The 21491-nt window shown below is 40.7% G+C and overlaps 1 protein-coding gene across 1 annotated transcript in view; it reads left to right on the forward strand.

The window, feature by feature from the left end:
- The window catches only part of LOC103371855 (carboxyl-terminal PDZ ligand of neuronal nitric oxide synthase protein-like), a gene marked incomplete at its 3' end in the record, with an annotated part of 35974 nt that extends 15121 nt beyond the window's left edge, over window positions 1–20853 (forward strand). Inside the window, exons 3-5 of the mRNA XM_008301319.1 lie at window positions 19336–19428; window positions 19556–19614; window positions 20745–20853. Coding sequence (XP_008299541.1) covers window positions 19336–19428; window positions 19556–19614; window positions 20745–20853 — 261 coding nt within the window. The remainder of the gene's footprint in view (window positions 1–19335; window positions 19429–19555; window positions 19615–20744) is intronic.
- Window positions 20854–21491: the final 638 nt, after the last annotated feature.

The raw sequence follows: 21491 nt of genomic DNA on the forward strand, positions 1-21491 counted from the left end.
AAGAAGGTGCTAATGTTAGACAATCATCGGTTTTTCACATCGGCTAAATTTGTTCACTGGACCGATACCGATGTATCAGAAAAACACTAATTTTGGCTGATATATTGTGCATCCCTACTTTTATTGTATGTATATGCGTGTATTTCTTTAGCCTCAATGTAACTCATCCACTGGCACTATTCATATTTTCAGTAACTATAATTGAAAACTTACAGAACTGATATCTTTGGCAAATTTAACCACCTTCATCAAACTACTAGTCCTATTTAGGCCTTTTAAAGTAAGAAATTCTTGGGGGGACCCTTCATGGTTCTAATCCATTTGCATATACTGTATTTCTGTGAAAGCAAATTTGCATCTTTGGGCAAAAAAGAAGTCATATTTAAATGTTTCTTGATTGTATTGCTTTTATATAAATAATTGTGTGTTAAAATATGTTTGTTATGTAAGTGCCATGTTACCGTATAGCGTGAATGTACCAAATCTACTCTCTCATCCAGTGGATACATTTCCACACTGGAAACCAACTACTGCATCCACAATTTTTGTCTCTCTGTTATTACCAAAACTCTCATCTGTTGAGTTTGACAGATGTGTGTGGTTCGTGGATGCGTCTAGGAATCCAAAGGCGTTGACGGGATTGCGGTTTTTGTTTCGTCTGTTGAGGGCGCGGTGATTGCTGCTGTTCTACTCTGATTAGATGGAGGATGAGAGCAAACTGCTGCTGCTCATCCAGAGGACTGCTTCAGCGCTGCCATCCACCACTAACAACACAACATACTCTCTGTTGTCAAAATAACAGGGCTAATATGTCCGTCACTCACATTAACAACAGATTGGTCTCACAGAGGACCGTGTTCCTGCCTGTCAAACTCCATCCATGCGTTCATGTTTGTCGCTTCCACGGCACAGCGGATAAAATAATAAATACAATGAAATCAAAGCTGCATATGAGCACAAGCAGATCAGGGTTTTCATGCTGTATGATGTCCTTTACTCTTGTTTATGCAACAAACAGCTCTGCAGTGAAAGTTTGAGAAACTGTTTTTGCTGCATTCATTGTTATCTCCTCGCGCATCAACCCATCAGGGCAGAAAAACTGAATGGATAATGAGGGAGGAGACAGCCCATAAGCCGTCTAATCATATGCACTGGAGGCATTTGCATATTTTTGGAGCGGAATCTCAGCCTCCTAAACTTAGCACTTTTTTCATGTTGTCTTGTGCTTCCTGAATAATTTGATCCCAACTGGATTTTGGTGTAATCTCTGCCTTTGACTGCTCTGGTTTCTGACTTTGTGTGTGTGTGTTCAGGGAGGTTTGATGAAGCCTGAGCTCTTCAGATCTCTTTTTCTTTCCTCCTGTCTGTTTGTCTCCCTTTTGCCGTCACCTGCATTAGGAACATCAGACAAGTGCAGCAGTGTGTCGTGACTTACCGGCATTATCTGGGCTTCATTGTCCCGGAGAACAGTTTAACTGAACTGACCTTCTCTAACAAGCTTTAGTCACAGTTAACAGGCCATATTATATCCACCAACCGTCACTGAAGCTCCGGGTGTTGCTGTCCAAATGTTGCTGCAGACAGTTGGGATCCGAATATATTCACACTAGCATCGAGGACTAACATGTCAGCAGCTGTTTGGTGCATTAGAGGGACATTTTCAGGGCTGTAGTGAAAATCTTAATCAACTGAAATCTTAAACAATTAGTCAAAACAAAACAAAAAAAACTCTGCATTAACATAACTGGACTGCACTCTCTCTGTTAGGCCTCTAAATAAATTATAGGATTAACCTTGTTATTTTATACTGAACTGATAATAGACCTGCAGCACACATATATTCATATGAGCTCTGAAAATTAAACTATATTAACTTCTGATCCCAGCGCAAGAGCTACTGAAGAATCAAACACAGACAAGTTACCTCAAATCACCTCTAGATGATCTGCCATGTTGGTTGTTGAGCTGTGATATGCAAATTGCTGTTTGCACAGTTGAAAGTACATTTTTTGGGGAATTACTTGGAAAAAAAATCAGCCATACAGACAACTGCTCTTCTGTCAAACTGTCATGGTCCCCAGAGCATGAATTCTTACTTCTCCACTCAGTTTTAGTCGCACCATGATTGACATTTGCAGTTGTGTATATATAATTTCGCAGCAATTATTAATTGTTGTGATATTTTATACAAAAATTCATGCTCCGGGATGGCACAGTCACAGCTATTGGCTTTTCATTTAGCAGCATCATCAAGTAAAAAATGTAACTTGTGTAACTGAACATTCAGTCGTACTTTGTTTTAGTAATAAATGTGTCTGTCTGCATGCTGATGGGAAATAGTATCTGCTCAACATCAGCATGGTAGCATTGTTAATGTGAGCATTTTAGCTGATGGATTTAGCTGAACTCACCATAGCTATAGACTCTCAGTCATGTCTCTGGGTAATAACACAAAGGCAGGACAGTGATCATCTTGTTTATCATCCTGCAGGCTGAGCATCTCCAGCGCGTCCTTTGATTCTGCACAGTGCATTTGATCCATCTGATTGCCACTAATCTGCTGCAGTGTATTACTGATGGAGAATCACAGAGCCTCCGAGGCCCAGCAAATGAAAACACAAAATAAGCTACCTGATTGATTGAATTAAATGAATACAGGCCAGATCCAATCTCTTCCTGTTGCCTCTGTGGGACTCCACTTGACACACTGCAGTTTCACTTTGTAGTTATTTCCGAGATACTCTGTGAACTGCACCACGATAAGAGCAGTTCGCTTAGGTGTGAATGCATATTAACCTTGACAAATGGAAGGAAGCAGGCTGGTAGGAAGAAAAAAAAAAAAGGCAGACAGCAGTAAGTAGAGACAAGCTGACTGTCATCAATCAATGCCATGTGGTGGCACACTTTGCCCAACCTTCTGTTGTCAGACAAGTTGTTGCCGGTGTAGTGGGCTGCATGTGGAGCTGTCTCAGTCCTCTCAGACGCAGATTTAAGCTACTCATGTTTGAGCTTTATGAAAGCTCTCACTCGACACCCACAAAGCCTCTTGCGAGGGGCTTTTGGGGACTTGTTTGCATGTAAGGCACAGATGGTGCCCCTGGGTCGAACCCTATGTTTACCCCCCGAAAACAGGGTTAATATGCGGTTAAGCACTGACCTCAAATCGGACATTGTTTTATTAACACTCTGAGCCCCAAAACCCACCAGTAGGATTGACAGACATGTTGTCTTTTTAAAAAAAAATTACCCCATTTATCAGAGCAAGAACTGTAAAAACAGATAGAATCATTGGATTTGTAACTTTCCGATGGTCCTTAAACTACTCATCTGTGATGTGCTGTTTGATTAGGAACCAAATCTAAGCTTAAAATCAAGATATTTCATCAAAATCACTTTATTCTACATGTCTCATTTAAAAAATTTACCAAAAATTGACAGTTTGCACTAATAAGATATTGCAAAGAAAAGAAAATTGGAGTTTCTCAGCACAACTGTGAAGCCATTATTGACTTTGTTGCAACCAGTTGAACAGTCAAGTAGCTGAACTGCAGGCAGAACAGATATAAGACAAGAATGGGAACAAATTAAGCATCTAAGTAGTAAAATATCACCATTTTTCAAGTGTTGGTAACACCTGTGCACATGTTGATTCCATTTTTTTTTCAAATTTTTGCACAATTAACATCCGTCCATCCATTATCTATACACCGCTTAATCCTCATTAGGGTCACGGGGGGCTGGAGCCTATCCCAGCTGACTTAGGGTGAAGGCAGGGGACACCCTGGACAGGTCACCAGTCTATCACAGGGCTACACTTAGAGACAGACAACCAAGCACACTCACATTCACACCTATGGACAATTTAGAATCACCAATTAACCTCAACATGTTTTTGGACTGTGTGGGAGGAAGCCGGAGAACCCGGAGAGAACCCACGCTGCACAGGGAGAACATGCAAACTCCACTCAGAAAGATCCCGGTGCCCCCACCAGGACGTGAACTGGTGACCTTCTTGCTGCGAGGCAACGGCGCTACCAACTGCGCCACCTTGCAGCCCACAATTAAACAAAGACATCCAATTTCTTTTTCATAATTTATGGACGTATGACTGCGTCATATTACACAGAAGACATTTTTGAGTGTTCTCTACTTCTAGCTGTGGTTGTGCTGTTTTCCATAGTGGTGCAGGACTTTATATTGCAGTCCAAAATTAGCCCTCGGTGAGGAAAAATGTGACAGGAGGGAAAAATGCCCAGAAGCTACTTGGGGTTCAGAGGATTAAATGGTTTGTCACCTACTTAATTATTGTTGCCTTGGACTGTTCTCTCTGGTCTCCTGCTATCATGTACCTTCTTCACACCACCTCCAGCCTCCCCAGCGTCCTGTCCATTCACACCTGTGATTTCGACAAGCTACAGATCTGTAGCTACAGATATGTGTGCCAATAAGTCAGGGTTAATTAAACAGACAAGCCACTCCCAGCAGATGCAAGGTTGTCATTTATCTCTTTTATGCATTTGAATTAAATGGTTGCTACTTGTTCTAATCTGTTTTCCTGCACGTAAGCTAAATAAGCTGGATAATACAATAGAGGAGTGGGGGTTGATTATTTCTTCGATGATCTGATCATTAATGATCAGATCATCGAAGAAATAATCAATGAGGAAAACAATTGTTTTCCTCATTGATTAATTTTGGAAATGTCAAAAAATAGTGCCGCCTTCAAATGTTGTTGTCCAAAGAGAAACGCAGCAAAGCCTCACACAATGCAGCCAGACAATGGTTGGATTTTTTTGCCTAAAAACATAACAGACGTGATTGTCAAAACAGTTGCTGATTCATTTTCTGTCAGTTAATTAGTTGATCAGCGTGTGGCTACAACTCAGGGGGAAGCCTTCTTTTTTAAATTATGAGATAAACAAGGCAATAAACTCGTTTCCATTTAAAATATAAAAATTATGACCTCTAGTTAGAGGTCGTAGTGTTGACTATATTGCAGTATAAACCTTGTAATAGTGTTTGTACAGTATGGACGTAGATCAGTGATGGTTGCCCCCCTGCACTGGGTGTTAAGGGGATTTTAGGGCCTGTGATCTGACAGCGTTCGTCCCAGTAATCCTATTACTCTGACTGCTGCTTTGCCAGACTACTGCACTGGACACGCTCAGCATCTCTGTATCGCCACGGTCTCCACGTTCACCTCTCTCTGCAGGACGGTCTGTTGCCTCAGTGCCTGCTCTTCTCCCTCTGTCTGACATTTAGACGCACCGTTTGCTTTCAGTTTTGATCAGTGCATTTTCTACAGATCAGTCTGGACAGCAAGGCCTAAAGGACTTCTTTATTGTAATATATATCCTTGGCTAAATCAGTCCTGAATAATATCCAGACAGCCGTGCTTGTTGAGCCAATGAAGCACTTTATAAATGATATGCAATTCGTTGCCTGCTCTGAAAAGCAGTTGCATGCGTCACTGTTGCAGGTCACAGGGGTAGATAGATAGAAGTAGCACATCCAGTTGCTCATTATTATTGGTAGGGCTGCTACTGTGCTGAATTTGGTTTGTTATTTGTTACTGATAAGGCAGAGAATGAGCAACATGCATGTCAGAAAATATATTGTAAATTTGCTGCAGTGCCTACCGAGGTGTTGGCCTCTTATTGCCTAATAAGATGGAGTTACAGGTGTGTTTGCTGACCGCCTGTAATGGTCACATAACTCCTAACTGTGGCAGATGCATTGACAAACTCTGCAAGTTATAAAAGAGGATCTGACGGCTGTCCGGTTTAAGTAGCTGTAGAACACAATGGGCTGGCTACACCACACTATCATTCTGCTGTAGGGGGAAAACACTCTGGCTTGTTTACATTTCTTTTAAACCAGTCACAGTCGTCTTGGCCGCTAAGCAAAGGATGAGGCTTCAGTGTTCCCTTAAAATAGTGGAGGGAGTTGGAACTGGGACATTTGCACATTGCACACGCCAAACACTCTGCAGGAGTCCGATTGTAAATGTATCAGTATACGGGAAGAGATCCACTGTATTTCATTAATGTCAGAATCAGAAATACTTTATTGATCCCCTCTGGGAAACTGCTTTCAGTTCCAGACGCTCCCAATCAAAAGTAGGAAAGTAAAAATATCTAATAAAATATAAAGCATTAATGTGACCATAAATTAAAATATAGCACAAAAATAAATATACATTCTGCTGTTGTAAGCTTATACAATGTAATAACAACACAACCATTTGGATTATTGCATATAGAATTTAAACGATTTATTGATTATTAATTGTTAACATGGCTGACTGTAGGTTAATCGTAACACTAATTCCTATCAAGTTTTCACACTTTCTAGTTCTCAAACATTGCACATGTAACGGTAAGCTAAAGCTGTCACAGTCATTGTGTTGTTATGGATTTATTGCGTTAACTCTCCCTCAAAAACACACCACTTGGTAAACTGAAGACAAAACTTCGATGACAACCTCCCAATTCCAGATGTTGAAGCGAGTGCCACACAGACACTAACATACTGTGAAGCATATTGTATTCTATATTGTCTCATACATTGTAGCTCATTTTCTTTAATTTCATTGGAGCTGTGTATTTACAGGAGACACTGCTGCTGTCTTATAATGCAACAAGAAGCGTTGAAATTATATTCTTGTGTCTGGAAAATACATGTTTGTGCAGTTCTGTTTTTCCTCCATCTATCTGGATGTCAGGACATGCCTGATTCCCCGCCCCCTTTTCTTTTTTAAACAAGTTGAATCTCATCTGAGGTCTTTTATCTGCAACATAGATGACATTATAACTAAGCGTTGCATCACTTTGGATGTGGGCTTTTCAAACTTATGAAATAATGTAATTAACAGCCTGGCTTCCTGCTTCACCTCCCGCCTGCTTGTCATTGAGAGCAAGCGTTCGGCATGCTCAGGTTGTTCCTTTGTATTTCCTGCGTGTCCCATGTGACTAACCCTGAGTAGCTGCCGTCAGCGCTCTGGGACTGGCTGTCCTTTCACTTTGCCTGTCAGGGACTCACTCAAGCGTGGGTCCATTCTCACTCCAAGGGCACCAACGTTCGAGGAGTGCCTGCCCGGGCCTGCACCGGGGCTTAGCTGCTTCCTCTGACAAGCCGGCTTCAGGTGCAGTGGATTCCTCTCCGATGGTATCCGACATCAGGCTCGCTGTTTTTCTATTCGGGGCAGGTCTGCATCCCGACCTTGCTGCGTTTGTTGTGAGATGGAAGGACGTTATGATGATCAATCATATACGTGGTATGTTGTATTGGCTGCCCAGAGTTCAGGGGCTTTGATTCTTTATCTGCCTCCATGCCATCGTATTAACGGAGGCCATGATTGATCAATTCTGTCTGTCAGCCACTATAAACAGACTTGCAGTGTAAGTAATGAAAGTCATTTATCTAGAAAAGTCACAGCTGTAGCTCCCAGATGGAGCTGGTGCAGCGTCAGTGCCAGCTGTGGTTGCTTATCTGTGTTCTCCGAGATTGTCGCTAAGATTTAGAATAAACAACGTTTAAAGGAAATTACAGTGAAAGCTCAATAGAAACAAAGCCCTTCAATCAACACTCCCGCAAACTGCACTAAAGTTTATTTCATAATTAAAGCTCCAGTTATTCTACACCCTTGCAGTAAATTCCAGTCTTGCGTGTAACCCTGCTGTCATGGAGAAGCCCCCATTAAGCAGCCCGTTACGCGGGGCTCTTTTAGCACCCTCTCTCCCTCGGGAGAAGGCTGCTGCTGCTGCTGCTCACTGGAGGCTGCCAACAGACTGAAGCCCAGGAGTCTAATCCATGATATCTGCACGCAGGGAGAAGCTGCTCACGTCGGTACAGTCACACAAACACACACTAGCTCTGGCTCCTATAGGGTTTGAACACATAACACAGGCCCTGTGCAGACAAACTAACTAGAACTGATAATTGATTGTGCTGGAAGTATGTTTTTAACAGATGCATTCTTTAAAAAAAAACTTCAGTTAATTATGTCAAATGTTTTCATTCACTTTCACTATAACTGTTGCGTCAGTCTTTTTTGGCTCCAGTCGTTGGTCAGCTGCAGTCAGAGCTACATTTTTAGACCATGGCGACTGCAGTTCAGTGTAAAAGTTTCTAAAGACCGAGGACTTTACAAAAACATGGAAGTACTTCAAATGATCACAGAACAAAATGGTGGTGCAAAGTGTTGGTGGCAGACCAGTCAGCACAGTGGGTTATTCAGCACAGAGCTACTTTACTGCATCTGTTTGCTTCTCTCCTGCTCTCTGTGCTCATATATGTTATATTTTAATACAGCCAAATTCCCAATAAAGCTTTTCCTAGTTCCTTTTTTTTGTTTTTGAGTATAACATAGTGATTAAAATGCACTCATTAAGACTACATGTTAACCAGCAGTCACGTCCAAGCTGTTGCTCTGCAGCGCTAAAATCCTTTCAACCATTGCGTTGTCTGACAAACTGACCGACACAGGAGGGAAAGAAGTCGGCTGTCCTGTGATATTTTCAGAAAATCCTAAACGACTACAAAAGTCGGAGAACAACTTCCCGTAAAGGAGAAAAGGAGTTGCTTTGGTCCCTCTGTGCTTTTAAAACAGCCGCTATGTTTATGTTGTCCTTTGTCCAACATAAAGACGAAACTTCTTCATTTTGTTAATTGGTACAATTTCTTTTTAACATTTTTTGGATTTCAACCCGGAGTTGCTCTTAAATAATGACACCTCTTTTCTGTTTATTGTTATCATGGTGGAGTTGGCGATTTAACTCCACAGTTTGTACACTTAAATATATATATAACCTTTGCTTACATTTTGTACTGTGCTGCATTATAACAGGAAATACAGTCAGTCAAAATAAATGAATGAAATGGTCATTTTGCTTTTTTGGGGGAAAAAAATCAATCATTAAGGGTAATACACTAATTAGCAAAATAGTCAAGAGATTAATCGAACAATAGTCTTTAGTGGCAGTGGTCCTAAAACAAACTACCCTGTGTGCTGATATAGGCCAAGGTCATCGTCCATGCTCTCTGATACACACTCCTGCTGACTAATGATGAGGCGTGCCAGTTTACTCTGAAGGTTTGGGCATCTCTGCCGTCACCGGAGTCACTCCGTCCTCCCTGTCTGGCCACGAGGCTGAGAGGCCCGTTGGAAAATATCTCACAGGAAAATGATGCTGTAGAGCAAAAGTGATTAAAGCTCCTTTTTTCTTTCTTTCTTTTCTCTTTCTTTTTTATTGTTAAGCTAATGGAACGTTATAAGATGCAGCTGCTTGAGTGATTTCCTTCTCAAAAAATGCGCTCGCAGTTTGAGCAGCATGAAATAAATTTGCTAAACTCTAATTTAAATTGTTTCCGAGTACTTTCATTTCCAAGGAATCTATTTTCGCTCTGAAGGCCGGGCTGTTGGGCAGCTGTTGTGTTTCTCGGCTCTGTTCTGCTCCCAACAGTCACCTCTTTGTATAAGGAATCGGAGGGGAAAAAAAGCAGCGAAATTCCTTGGAACTCCCCAAATCCTGGGAATTATAATGAAAGGGTTGCTAGGTTGCGATCTATAGTGGCTATTGTGGACTGCTGTATGGATTCAATGGTACAACAGGGAGCATCAATGACCCACAATGCAACCCGCATTCCTCTGCTTTTCAGGATTGTTGGAGGGGATTGGGGGTTGCCCTTAATTTCTTATTCCATCATTTGGTTTGCAAAACCCAAGTCCTGCTCATTTATCTGTTCTAAAAATATCCATTACCAGCAGTCGGGGAAAAAAAAAAGTGTCCTTCCACACGTTTCCTTTTAAATCTCTCTGATGCAAGACTTTTGAGCATGAACCAAGTGACATTGACTGAAGGACGCAGTGGCCTTTCATTAATAGATTTTTGGCAGGTACCATTTAGGAGGTTTATTTACAGTATCTGCAGTATAATTACTTCCACATAATGACTGAGAGTCCTGCTCCTTGACCTGCAGTCTGTCGACAAAGAGGATGTCAGTTAGAGCTTGATCACAGTGCTGGGATCATGAAATATACTTTTTTGGTCTTTCTATGTGTTTGCAGAGCACCGGCAAAAAAGAAAGATTTACTATCGTACTGAGATCTAGCATAATTCAGTTTATTTGTAAGTGTTTTTGTAGTTAAGCCCTTCCAATGCGAACAAAATGTCTCTTTGCAATTTAAAGCTGTAGTAGGCAGTCATTTCTTTGGAAGCATTATGCTAACTTTCCTATGTAACCTTCTATCATCCTGTAATTCAAGTAGTCTGAGGGTAAGTTAGACTTCTGCTTTTCCTTTTGCCTCCATTTTCAGGCTTTAGAAAAATTTAGACAGTTGAAGATCTTTTTTTAATCCAGAGCAGGCGAGATGAGACAAATGAAAACAAAGTCCACACTGAAAGCAGGATGTGATGATGCAGTGGGTAGATAGAGGACTTTAAGTTAAGAAAGCAAGGTTTGAAACGTGGGTGACACCACAAATGAAAGTTGACTTTCAGCTTGACTATCACTGTGCATTTAAAGTCTTTAGTCATCTGGTGGTGAGGCACAAGTGGGAGAAGAACTGCATGAAGCGGGATGTACATTCTTAAATGCAATGCTTTTGTTTCGTTCCAGATTTTAGCCTATTGCAGCTTTAAATACAATGACATTTTAGAAATGCAGTTTCTTTCAAGGCTTAACTTAGAATGAAGTAGCACCTAGCCGTGCTCTGATTAAAGATAAAAAACAAAATAAAAAATTTATGTACCTTCCTACCTTGTTATTTTTTCATCTTGGTTTTTCTATACCATAATTTCCAGACTATTGAGCGCACCTAAATATATGCCGCACCCACTAATTTTAAAAAGAAAACAATTGTACATATATAGGCTGCACTTGTCGATGAGCCCCAAGTATCCACATTGTAACATGAGATATTTACACAGAAAGATTTTTTAACTTTTAATTAAATACGAACCGGTAACATACACAAATCCGTACCGTAAATGCTTCTTTCCGGCTCGCTAAAAAAAAAAAAAAAATACAGTAGCCTACCAGGAAACGTTATTGATCGCTATCTTCGTCTTCCTCCTGCACACTAAATCCACTAAAGTCGTCTTCCTCGGTGTTGGAATTGAACAGCCTCAGAATTACTTCATCACACACTTCCTCAGTCTCTCTTTTGTTGTCGCTCTCAATGTCACTTTCGTCTCGAGGCAAATTTGTAAAAATCGTAAAAATTAGCCGCATCGTTTCAGCCGCGATGTTCAAAGCGTGTGAAAACAGTAGTGGCTTATAGTCCAGAAATTACGGTACATTTTTACCAAAAGAGATGCAGTGTGATAACTGGTGAACACGTTTGTCGTTGTTTGTTCACTGTGTCTGCATCTCTTGCATTTCAATGAAACAATCACACATTCTGTTGAGCTGTTTCCTTACTGTTATTGATGGATCGCCTGTTTATATGGCTATCACTTCATCGCCCAGGCCAAAGTTAGGTTGCACGTACTTCGTTATTCAAGCCAGCACCAATTTCTGTTCTCCTGCTCAGATATTACTAATAAAAACCAGCTCCCCTGGTTTGATCTTTTATTATGTTTGTGTCTGTTTTAAAGCAGCTGACTCAGAATATACAACACTGGACTCAAGCATTCTGCCGAGAGCCAGTTTCCCTTTCCTCATTTTGTGCACATAGCAACAGCCGTCACTGTTCTGTCTGACACTTTCATAATAGATTGCAGAGAGCAACGCTGACTGAAATTTGTTACGCTGTCTGGGAAGACTGATGAGTCTGACGGCTTAAATGCACACATCCAGACTGAGAGAGATTTGAAATAAATGCTCTCAGTCGGTTTGCTTTAAGCTCGTAGATTCCTGCAACAACCACCGTCAGCATTATAGGAAGAGTTTAAAGACGGAGAGAGATCACCCTGGAACCTAAAGACCATCTCCTTTGCATGGCTGTTCAATCCATATATTAACCATACATTTTTCATCAGAAGTCATACATTATTCCTAAAGTCTGTCGTTCGAAATTTCTCAAACGTACTTCAGAAGTTTCCGAAGCTGTAGCAGCGGGCTAAATAAAGCCGAGCTCCTCCTTGGAATATTATTACGCCTTGCTGAGAGTCTTCTAACCTGACATCCTGGGGCCTTGGGGAACTTGTGTCTTGGGCTTTTAATTGTTTGTTCCGTTGTTGACACCAGAAAAAAACCTATAACAATGCAAGTGCATTAAAAGTCTGAATATTTCAAAACACTTTGCACTTAAGCAAAGAAAGTATAAAAATTTCATACTTTGGATGAAGTTGCAAATTCCCGCTTTGCTTCACCAGAATGCTGGCATGAATAGTGAATTATAAAGGAGCTGTGTGAGGGTTCTGACACCGCCGTGTAAGTAAAGGTAGTTAGCCTCCTGTCGTTACCAGTGTTTCCCACAGAATAAGACTCTACTTTCAGTATTAGCTGATGGGAGTGGAGCATACGGAGGGAGGTGCACCCACACGTCCTTAAATTAATCATCAAGTTTAAGGTGCTCCTCTGGAAGTGTTTTAATCGCCAAATGCTTTGTGACAAATACATCACAGTTACTTAAGTAGGTGGCCTTGTGGGTAGCCCTGGTGTCATGAAGGTCTCGTGGGCTTTTGTTGTGGGATGCAAGCAACTCTTTCTCTGTTGGGTGAGTGTGAGAAGGTTACCAGCACCGCCATGAAGTGTGAAAATAGGCGTACATTTTGGGATAACAGTCATCCAACTGTTGTGTACTTTGTCTGCTGCTTCAGAAGAGAAAAATAAAGGGCTGCTTGATGCAACTCCTTCTTATCACTGCTGAATTGGTGCAGATAGCACAGACTAATCATCAGCCACAAGCCAGGCTTTTACTCCAGCGCTGCCAACAGATTCAATTTTTCACTTTTTCCATTTGGTATGGGGCTGCACGATTATGGCATAAAAGCAATTGTTTGCATCAGTGTTGAGATCAGGATTATTTTTCATGATTATTCATTGATTTTAGGGACAAAGTATTTTTTTTGATAACACAGCACTGTCTTCACTTCCATGTTGTGCCAAATTCCTGCTGATGTATAACTCTTTGCTTCAAAATACGAGTTGAAGTAATCCCGTAAATGAAGTGCATCTTCTAGAGGCAAAAAATAAATCAACTTGTACCCGATGCACCAAACTTTCTGAACATCTCACCAATAGATGTTCACTAGTGAGGCGGCTGTGTACAGAGAAGCCTCCAGTCTCCACTCAGTTACTGCAGCAAATCAGATCAATGTGTGATCAAAAATGACCTTGAAAGGATTGAAATAAGAAATTCTAATATCAGTTTCACCCAAGTGGAAATCAAGTAATTGTAGCTACTTTGGAGTTTCTATGAGCAGAGTGTATTTTACATATCAATATCACAGTCAATTATGTTCATTTATTTGCAGACATATTCGATTCGTTTTGAAGCGACAGATCTGACGCAAAGTTTTGTACATTTGTGCTTCTCTGAAGATGGATCCCTCTGACTCTCCTCTCAGACGAACTCAGAGGTTCACATTTGTGGGTTTGACTCATTTCCATGAAACTGAACGCATGCATTCATTCTTCCTTCAGGGTGTATTGTAATAAGCTGGTGATCCCTTCATTTTTCATTAGGTGCCAACATCAGATTAAAATTTCAGTTTGTGGAGTTCTGGTTTCGAACTAAACAGCAGCTTCGGCCTGAGTTACACTGTGTGTGTGTGTTTGGTGCGATTTAACAAATGCTGCATGATTAACATTACACCCGTTACCTCTCGTGCATGGCTCTGGTCTTCTATCTTTGCATTCACTCTCGTTATTATAATGATGTCGCCACTAAACTTTTGCCTGTTTTCTGGCAGGTTGATCCTCAAAAATCAATGCACTGCTCTGTCACCTTTCTTTGAATGATCTCATCTCAATAGAAAGAAAAGAGCAGATTCTCAGTGTGAGTGGGTTTTGCATAGAGTTCATCAGCATACTGCAACAGAGACAAATTTATTTCAACACCTGTTTTTTTCTTCTGCTTTGTTTCACATTTGGACACTTTCCTTTCATCTCACCGCCACACCGCTTCACTTCGCATTTTTTTTTTTTTTTTTTTACATTTGGACACTTTCCTTTCATCTCACCGCCACACCGCTTCACTTCGCAGCGCGATGATTTTCCCGTTCTTGCTCCTTAAACCCTGGCTAACGTCTCTCTGTCTCCACGGTGTGTTTCCTCTTCTCCCTCTCTAAACCTATTCTCTATTTAATCAGCTCTCTCAGGACTCAGTTCTGTATAATTAGAGACTGAAACTTTAATCACCACGGATCCAGGGCAGGGAGAGCAGGGCATATCACGAGCAGAAAACTTGTCATGAAAGAAAAGCACAACATGGAAATGGGTGGCAAAAATTACTAAATAATTGTCATGACTTAATGTCATGACAATTATTTACCCCCAGTCTGCGCAGAAATTCAGAAAACAGTGCGGACATGTCTATGCAAGACAAACAGAACCCAAATTATCTCATAATCACATCTGGTAGGGCTTGACTTTATAATGCTCAGCTAATTGTTCTGTGGCGGTATTGTTTAGCCGGATTAAAAGGTCACAGTTTCCAGGAGGTCCTTACATAATGACAGCTGCTTCTTCACCTCCTTCTGTCTCTTCTTACCTCCTCACCTCTGCTACCATCCTCTCTATCCTACTTTTTTTTAAGTCTTCTTACCCTTCATTGTCTCTGTGCTGGCATTTGTTTTGCACTCCTCCCTCCTCTTTATTTATTTGGCTGAAGACCATTCACTTTTGCTATATATTCAAATTTTTTGGCAGACTGTGCTGGTAAACGTCTGGACACTCATTGTGTTCTGGGAAGCTCTGCCAGCGTCAGTGGGAAGTGCCGCTTAGTTTGTGTGCAGCATTTTTAAGAAGTCCAAATCTAAATGGTCAACATAAGACGAGTTTGCTTGAAATCAGAAAGAAAAAAATTACATACATGAGCCTGCACTTGGGCCTGGGATATTTTTATTTCGTTTAAGGTACCAATTACAACTGAGGATGCCGTAATTAATGTTTGCAATAATCTAGATTATATAGACAGATTATATAATGATAAGAATAATCACAGTGATAATCGTAATAATATCAGTGTGACAATGCTCAAAAACAATAGTCTACAAAAGCCACTGTACACTACAGGCTCAGCTCATGCTCAGGTGATTTTGAAAAAAGGGAAATAAGGTGTTCAAAGGTCAGATTTACCTCAGTGAAAAGCAAGTACTTTTATTTACATGAGGCGTTTTCTGTTTCTAGGAGTGGAGCATCGATATCAAAGTCAGTCATGTTAAGTTAGTCCCTAAACAGCCAAATAGAGACCAAAACAGTTGGTGGAGACCAAAAATGGAGCTAAAAGCAGCATGAATAATAAACTCACACTCATCAGGTGAACACAAACACAACTTTATATGAAGGATAATGATGCTATGCAGTTGTTGGATGTGTAAATAAGCCACAGTTTGTTAACAAGTTTGCCGCATCGGGTTCTGTTTTCATGGTGATGCAACAACCACTATAAGCAGCAGTTTCAAATGTCCTGACCGCAGATTTTGCTTTGCATATCCGTGAGGTATTTTTGTGCCAAGCGAAAGATGCAAAGGTGATAGGAGAGACATTAGACACATTGCCTCCTTTCCAAATTCCTTTTTAGCAAAAGTAGTGTGATTGTTGTACTGCATTTTACATCATGAAGTGACGATGTATGACAGATGAAATCGCTCAGATTGATGCATAGAAACCACTTCATCAGCCCTATTTGTTTTAAATTATATATGTTTATCATACAGATTAGATACAAACCCCCACAATGTTCTTGTGGCTTCATATGTAAAGTGTTGTGTGTTCAGGTTCTGGTGTTCTGCACCATCGAGACAACAGTATAATTTGCTGGAGAGGAGTCTTTCCATTTGTTGAACTGTTAATAGCAAAGCTGTTTCAGAGTGAGCCACTTAATTGACTACGAGCGAGTTAATTAATTACTCTTGAATTTATATTCCACTTCAGTTCACCCACATGCACTTCATGCTGCTGCACCTACATGAGCCAAAATAGCAGGCGCACTTGGAAACGCCCCCACAGTCTGTGCACCCTCACGCTGTGATAGTGTTTGCACAGTAAAAATCAGGCCCATCAACCTAAATGGTGATGATATATAAATGTTGCATTTATAAGTTATTTTTATCGTGCCTAAGTGACCAAAAAAAATTTTTTTAAATGAGCACAACTCCATTTTTTGGATTGTTTCTGTAAATTATATTAATAGAATATTAGGAGACTGTGGGGAGTGCATGTATTTGCTTTCTTGTAGGGAGTAAAATGAGAAGATTGATACTACTAATGCCTGTAGCTAGCTGATCGTTAACTTAACGCAAAGACTAGCAGCTAGCTTGCAACTAGCATGCATCTAAAGCAATCTATCTCAAGCCACAAAAGCACAACTTTGTTTTTTACACTTTTAGTTAATGTCCAGATTAAGCGAACAAGATTTAAAAAAAAAAAAAAATGAATCCGAGAGCGTTACAGGTTAGCTATTTACTCCCATTTTCAGTTTTTATCGCTAAGCTAAGCTAAGCTAAGCTAAGCTAATTACTTACCAGCCATTGCGTCATATTTTACAGACAGACATGAGTAATACATCGATATTCTTGTCAAAAACACAAATTATCTTCTTTCCAAAATGTTAAACTATTGTTTTAAATGTGTATTACACTGTTAAATTTCCAAACAAGCTATATTTCACTGCAGCTAGCTTGCATCCCACATTGCAGGCGTGTTTGACCTTGTCAAGGCCTCGGTATGAAACCAGCTTAATGGCCCAAAAATCCACCACTTGGAATTGTGTGGCCTGATAGATGACGATGGCCTGCTCGTCCCACTGTAGGCCTCGATAGCTGCTAGCTAAAAACAGTTGAACTCTGCCTCATGTTTAAAGGCAACACTGATTTGAGCTGACAGCCCAGACTTGCTAAGTTTCCTCGGCAGAGCGCTCGGCCAGCTGACGAGGTGGAAACGAGTTAGTCACTCAGTGCAGTCGCAGCTGTTGTGTACCACTCAGTGAACAGAACGGAGACAAACCCATATCCTGGGCCTTTTAGTTCCATGGTGTTGTTTAATTTAGCGGGCCGGTTTGTGTCCTGAGAACCAGAGATGTGGCTCAGCTGTGCGTGATCGCATTTTACTTTTCTGTCACTGTATTTAGAATATACGACTTTATACAATGATCTGCGGGGAAACCTCTGGTCCTGGCATATTAGCGCACCCCTCCGCAGCATACAATGGCGGGGTTCCTTAGCAGGACAATGCACCCCATAACACTTCAAAAACTTGTCAGTAATAGCTTGAGGAACACGACAAAGAGCCCAGGGCCACCAAACTTCCCAGATCCAAATCCGGTCAAGCATACACAGGATGTGCCGGAACAAGCACGATCTATGGAGGCCCCACTCCACCACTTAAAGGATCACTGCAAATGTCCCGTGTGTCCATGCCCCAGTGGATCAGGCACAATATTAGGCAGATGGTTTTAACATCGTGGCTGATTGGTGAACATTAGTCAAGGTGAACTTTTCTCCGCTCTTCATGAACTCCACAGAGCTTTTTTTTTAGCTGGCTAAAAACATTCAGCCAACTTCATCAGAACTCTTATTGTGAGCTGCCAAGCTATTAAAGATGCTAATATATTAAAGTGCACTGCAGATCATGTTTTAATGCTGACAGATTGCGCCCTTATTTCTGTCACCGTGCCAAAGCAGGACATCTACCTCTACGCTGAAGAGACTAAAGTGGTATGTAAGAGTACGTGTGGGCAGTGTAATTGTGCATTAGGAGCGTACAAAGAGGTGAAACAGGTAGTCAGCCGCTCAGATTTGTCAATTAACAGAAAATGATTCTGGAACGACTTGGATAATTAATTTATTGTTTAATGGCACATTTTCAATAAAAAGTTTCACAGTTCTGCTGATTGCAGCCTTTTCAGTGTTATTGTTATTCTTTGTCTTGAGGTGAATATATTTGTTTAAAAAAATGATTAAAACAAGAATTTAAATGAACATTTTCCACATTTTCTAAGTCAAATTATGTACCAATTGAGAATAATTCTGTAGATTAGTTGTTGATGTCAAACAGAAAGTTTTTTCTTTAGTGAAGTACATGAGCAGAGGAAAATTCTGCTGCTCACAGCAGTCTTTTCTTTTTCTCATCAGAAATTAATCATCTTCTTATTTGGACAAATAAGGAGCAGAAGAATAAATCATTCAAAGGCAAATTATCCTGGACAATTTGAGAAAAGGACAAATGCAAGAAAAGCATCAGATGTGCACTCAAAGGGAAAATAAACAGTTTGTGCTTCACATACTGGCAGTGTTTCCTCAACATTTCCTCCATCAAACTTTGACAAATACGCAAACATCAACTTTCATAAAATACTGACAAAATTAGTGCTGTGTCTGTTGTCACAGGCATGTCAGGATCATCAATGGTAGATGTCACTGCCAATTTTAAAATCTGATAAAAAAAAAACCCTCAAAAATAGCCACCGTTCAACCAAACATTTTCGCTCTCTGCTGCACTTCCTCAGGTCACCAGAAATACACCCGCCAAGTCTGAAGTGGATTAAATTTCCAATTGTTGAGACATGCAAAGACCAGACACACATACAGATCGAGATTCCTGCATTTTTTTTGTGAGATTTGGGACAAATCATTGAGGAATATGAACACTGAGAACAGATGAAATACACAGCGTTGAGGCTAGACTTTGATGGATGAGATAAATTTCAGATATTCTTCAGGCTCATTTACAAACCAATCAAGTTCTATTTCGGATCTTACTGTTGGCTCAAGAGCTGATTATTTCACACAATTAAAGATCAGTGGAGTGAGAGCGGAGAAAAAAAAGAGCATTTTAAGATCTTAAACTGGGTTTGAGTTGAGATAAGACGGAGGATCTGTGTTAAGGGGGATGAGAAGATGGTCAAAATCTCATATTGATGTTAAATTAAGCTCAGTTATGTCGAGGGGAAGCAGGGTGGACACAAAACGGATCATATTTTCCTTTCCTTTGGGTGGTCTCTAAACTCTTGCAAGACAATGATTCATTTATTGTGCTTATTCTGTAGTTATGTGTGATCACCTGCACCCTAATAGTCTCAATGAAACCACCAACAACAATATGAAAGCTTAATTTACTATCATGCAGCATGTCGCTTCTTTAAGTCGTCTGTCGTGTCACAGAAAAATATGATGCTGTTAATATGTGTTACTAATATGATGTCCTTCTTTTTGTTTGCTTTAGTATGAATTCAAGGCCAAGAACATCAAGAAGAAGAAGGTCAGCATCGTGGTGTCAGTGGACGGGGTCAAGGTGATGCTGAGGAAGAAACAGAAAGTAAGTCGCTAATGAAATGTGAAATTTTCTACTGCCTTCTGAAAATATCCGCTACTAGTATACAAGTAATAATAAAGATGTAAGTTCTTCATGTGTGCTTAACGATGTCCGTTTGTTTCACACACAGAGAAAAGAGTGGACGTGGGACGAGAGCAAAATGCTGATCATGCACGATCCGATATACAGGTCCGTTGCATCGCTCCAACTCTCTCAAATTCATATCTTAAAACATATATTAAATCTCATATCCTTGCACCTTGTCTCGGGGGATGAAACTGTGTGATATTCAGCCCGGCGCGTCCTTCGCAGTCTTCATGTGCACGTTAGCTTTAACCAAAGTAATTACTGTGAGCATACTGCAGATAATACCTAACATATGCCTCTCAGTGGAAATCATGTACATCCTCCAGCTCAGCCTCCACGGATGAAGCCGAGGCGTGCTCAGGTCCCCCACATGTGCTTTACTATACACGGCTAATGTGCTCCGATGCGCCATATATGCCAAATGCAGTTACATTCATAATGAATAATCCATAGCTTGTGCATGTAAATGGCAGAGCATATGTTTAAAGTGCGCAGTTTTCTCTCAGATTGCATTTGTAATTTGCAGTTTGCAGACCAAGTGCGCAATTATGTTTCCGTTTGACAAAATATCTGCCATTTGCGAGCAAAAGGAAATGCATTCATTAAGGCCTCCGAGCATCTTGTGCGGTTGCATGCCGATGCTTGTCATGAATGGACACGTGAAATGCAAAGCGTCTAGCAGCAATTTAAGTGTAAAGTGTCAAAATTGCAGTACCTGTCAGACGCTGCTGAGGCACCAGCTCTGGGAGATTTGTGTGTCTGTTTGTAAATTATGGATAAATCTGTGGGAGGATCTCGCTCGGCAAACCCACGCTTCATCAAGGGAATGCGTGTGTTAAATGCAATTATCCTCGCTCGCGTCTTCCGCGTATGTGAGCGTGTGTGTCAGCAGTGAATGGTTCTAATTTGTTTGCCCGATTCCCAGCGGGGAACATTTTACAGCAGCGGAGCTACAGATGGAGATGAAGCCTTGACCCTTTGCTTTGCCAGTTTACCGCAGAGAGTTGGTAGCGGAGGGTTTCTGGCAAGGACAGAAGCAGACGGGACAGCATGCCTGTACAGTAGAAAACACAAGCAGTGTAGTGGCATGTATCTATGTAAACATCCGCCTTTTACTTGCCTCTAAATCAGGCTGGTTCTTTCTTCATGATTTATTTATGTAATTAGTCATTTGGAGGATAGTGGTGAACCTGATGGATCTGAGTATTTAAATATGCTGTCATGTTTTCCAGGATTTTCTACGTCTCTCATGACTCCCAGGACTTAAAGATCTTCAGCTACATCGCAAGGGATGGCTCCAGTAATTCCTTCAGATGTAATGTCTTCAAATCCAAGAAGAAGGTAGAGTTTGAGTCGGCCCACACACCTTTAAACTACAGATATGGACAGACCTGCACTATGATAATGACGCCATATATTTGCTTTTCCTCTAAGGGGTTGGATAAGAAGATCAATACTACTCATGTCTATACAATAAATATAAAGCTACAGGCCAAAGAGGGTTAGCTTAGCATCAAGAGGAGCAAATCTGTTTCCCTTCCGTGTACAAAAATAAATAATCCTAATGTGAAGTGGCCTGCTGAATACAGAAAGTGTGTCTATTTGTATTCTGTTTTTCACTTTTATCTTTTATTTATATAAGAGTTAACTTTTTGATTATCTCAGCTCAGTTAATCGATTGTGATTTTAAATTTGATCTTAAATCCAGTTTCCGCCGCCTTAGTTAATATTCGGCGGCTTAGCGGACCCGCGGCCTGCAGTGAATACAGAACAGATGCACTCGAGGACGAGGATTACAACTGCATATTTCAGACAAGCATCTCTTTACCTTTTCTCAGCTTAAGCTCTTTTTATGTGTCTGCAGTTTTTGCAATTTACTGCTGTCTTAGCTCAAATGCATGGCGTTCACTTCTCAGTCAGCTGTAAAGACAATTGTTCCACTAAAATGATGCTAATTGTCTCTGATCCAGGGTGGAATT

The sequence above is a fragment of the Stegastes partitus genome, unplaced genomic scaffold (assembly GCF_000690725.1).
Source record: "Stegastes partitus isolate 25-593 unplaced genomic scaffold, Stegastes_partitus-1.0.2 Scaffold1658, whole genome shotgun sequence".
In the NCBI taxonomy this organism is placed as follows: Eukaryota; Metazoa; Chordata; class Actinopteri; family Pomacentridae; genus Stegastes; species Stegastes partitus.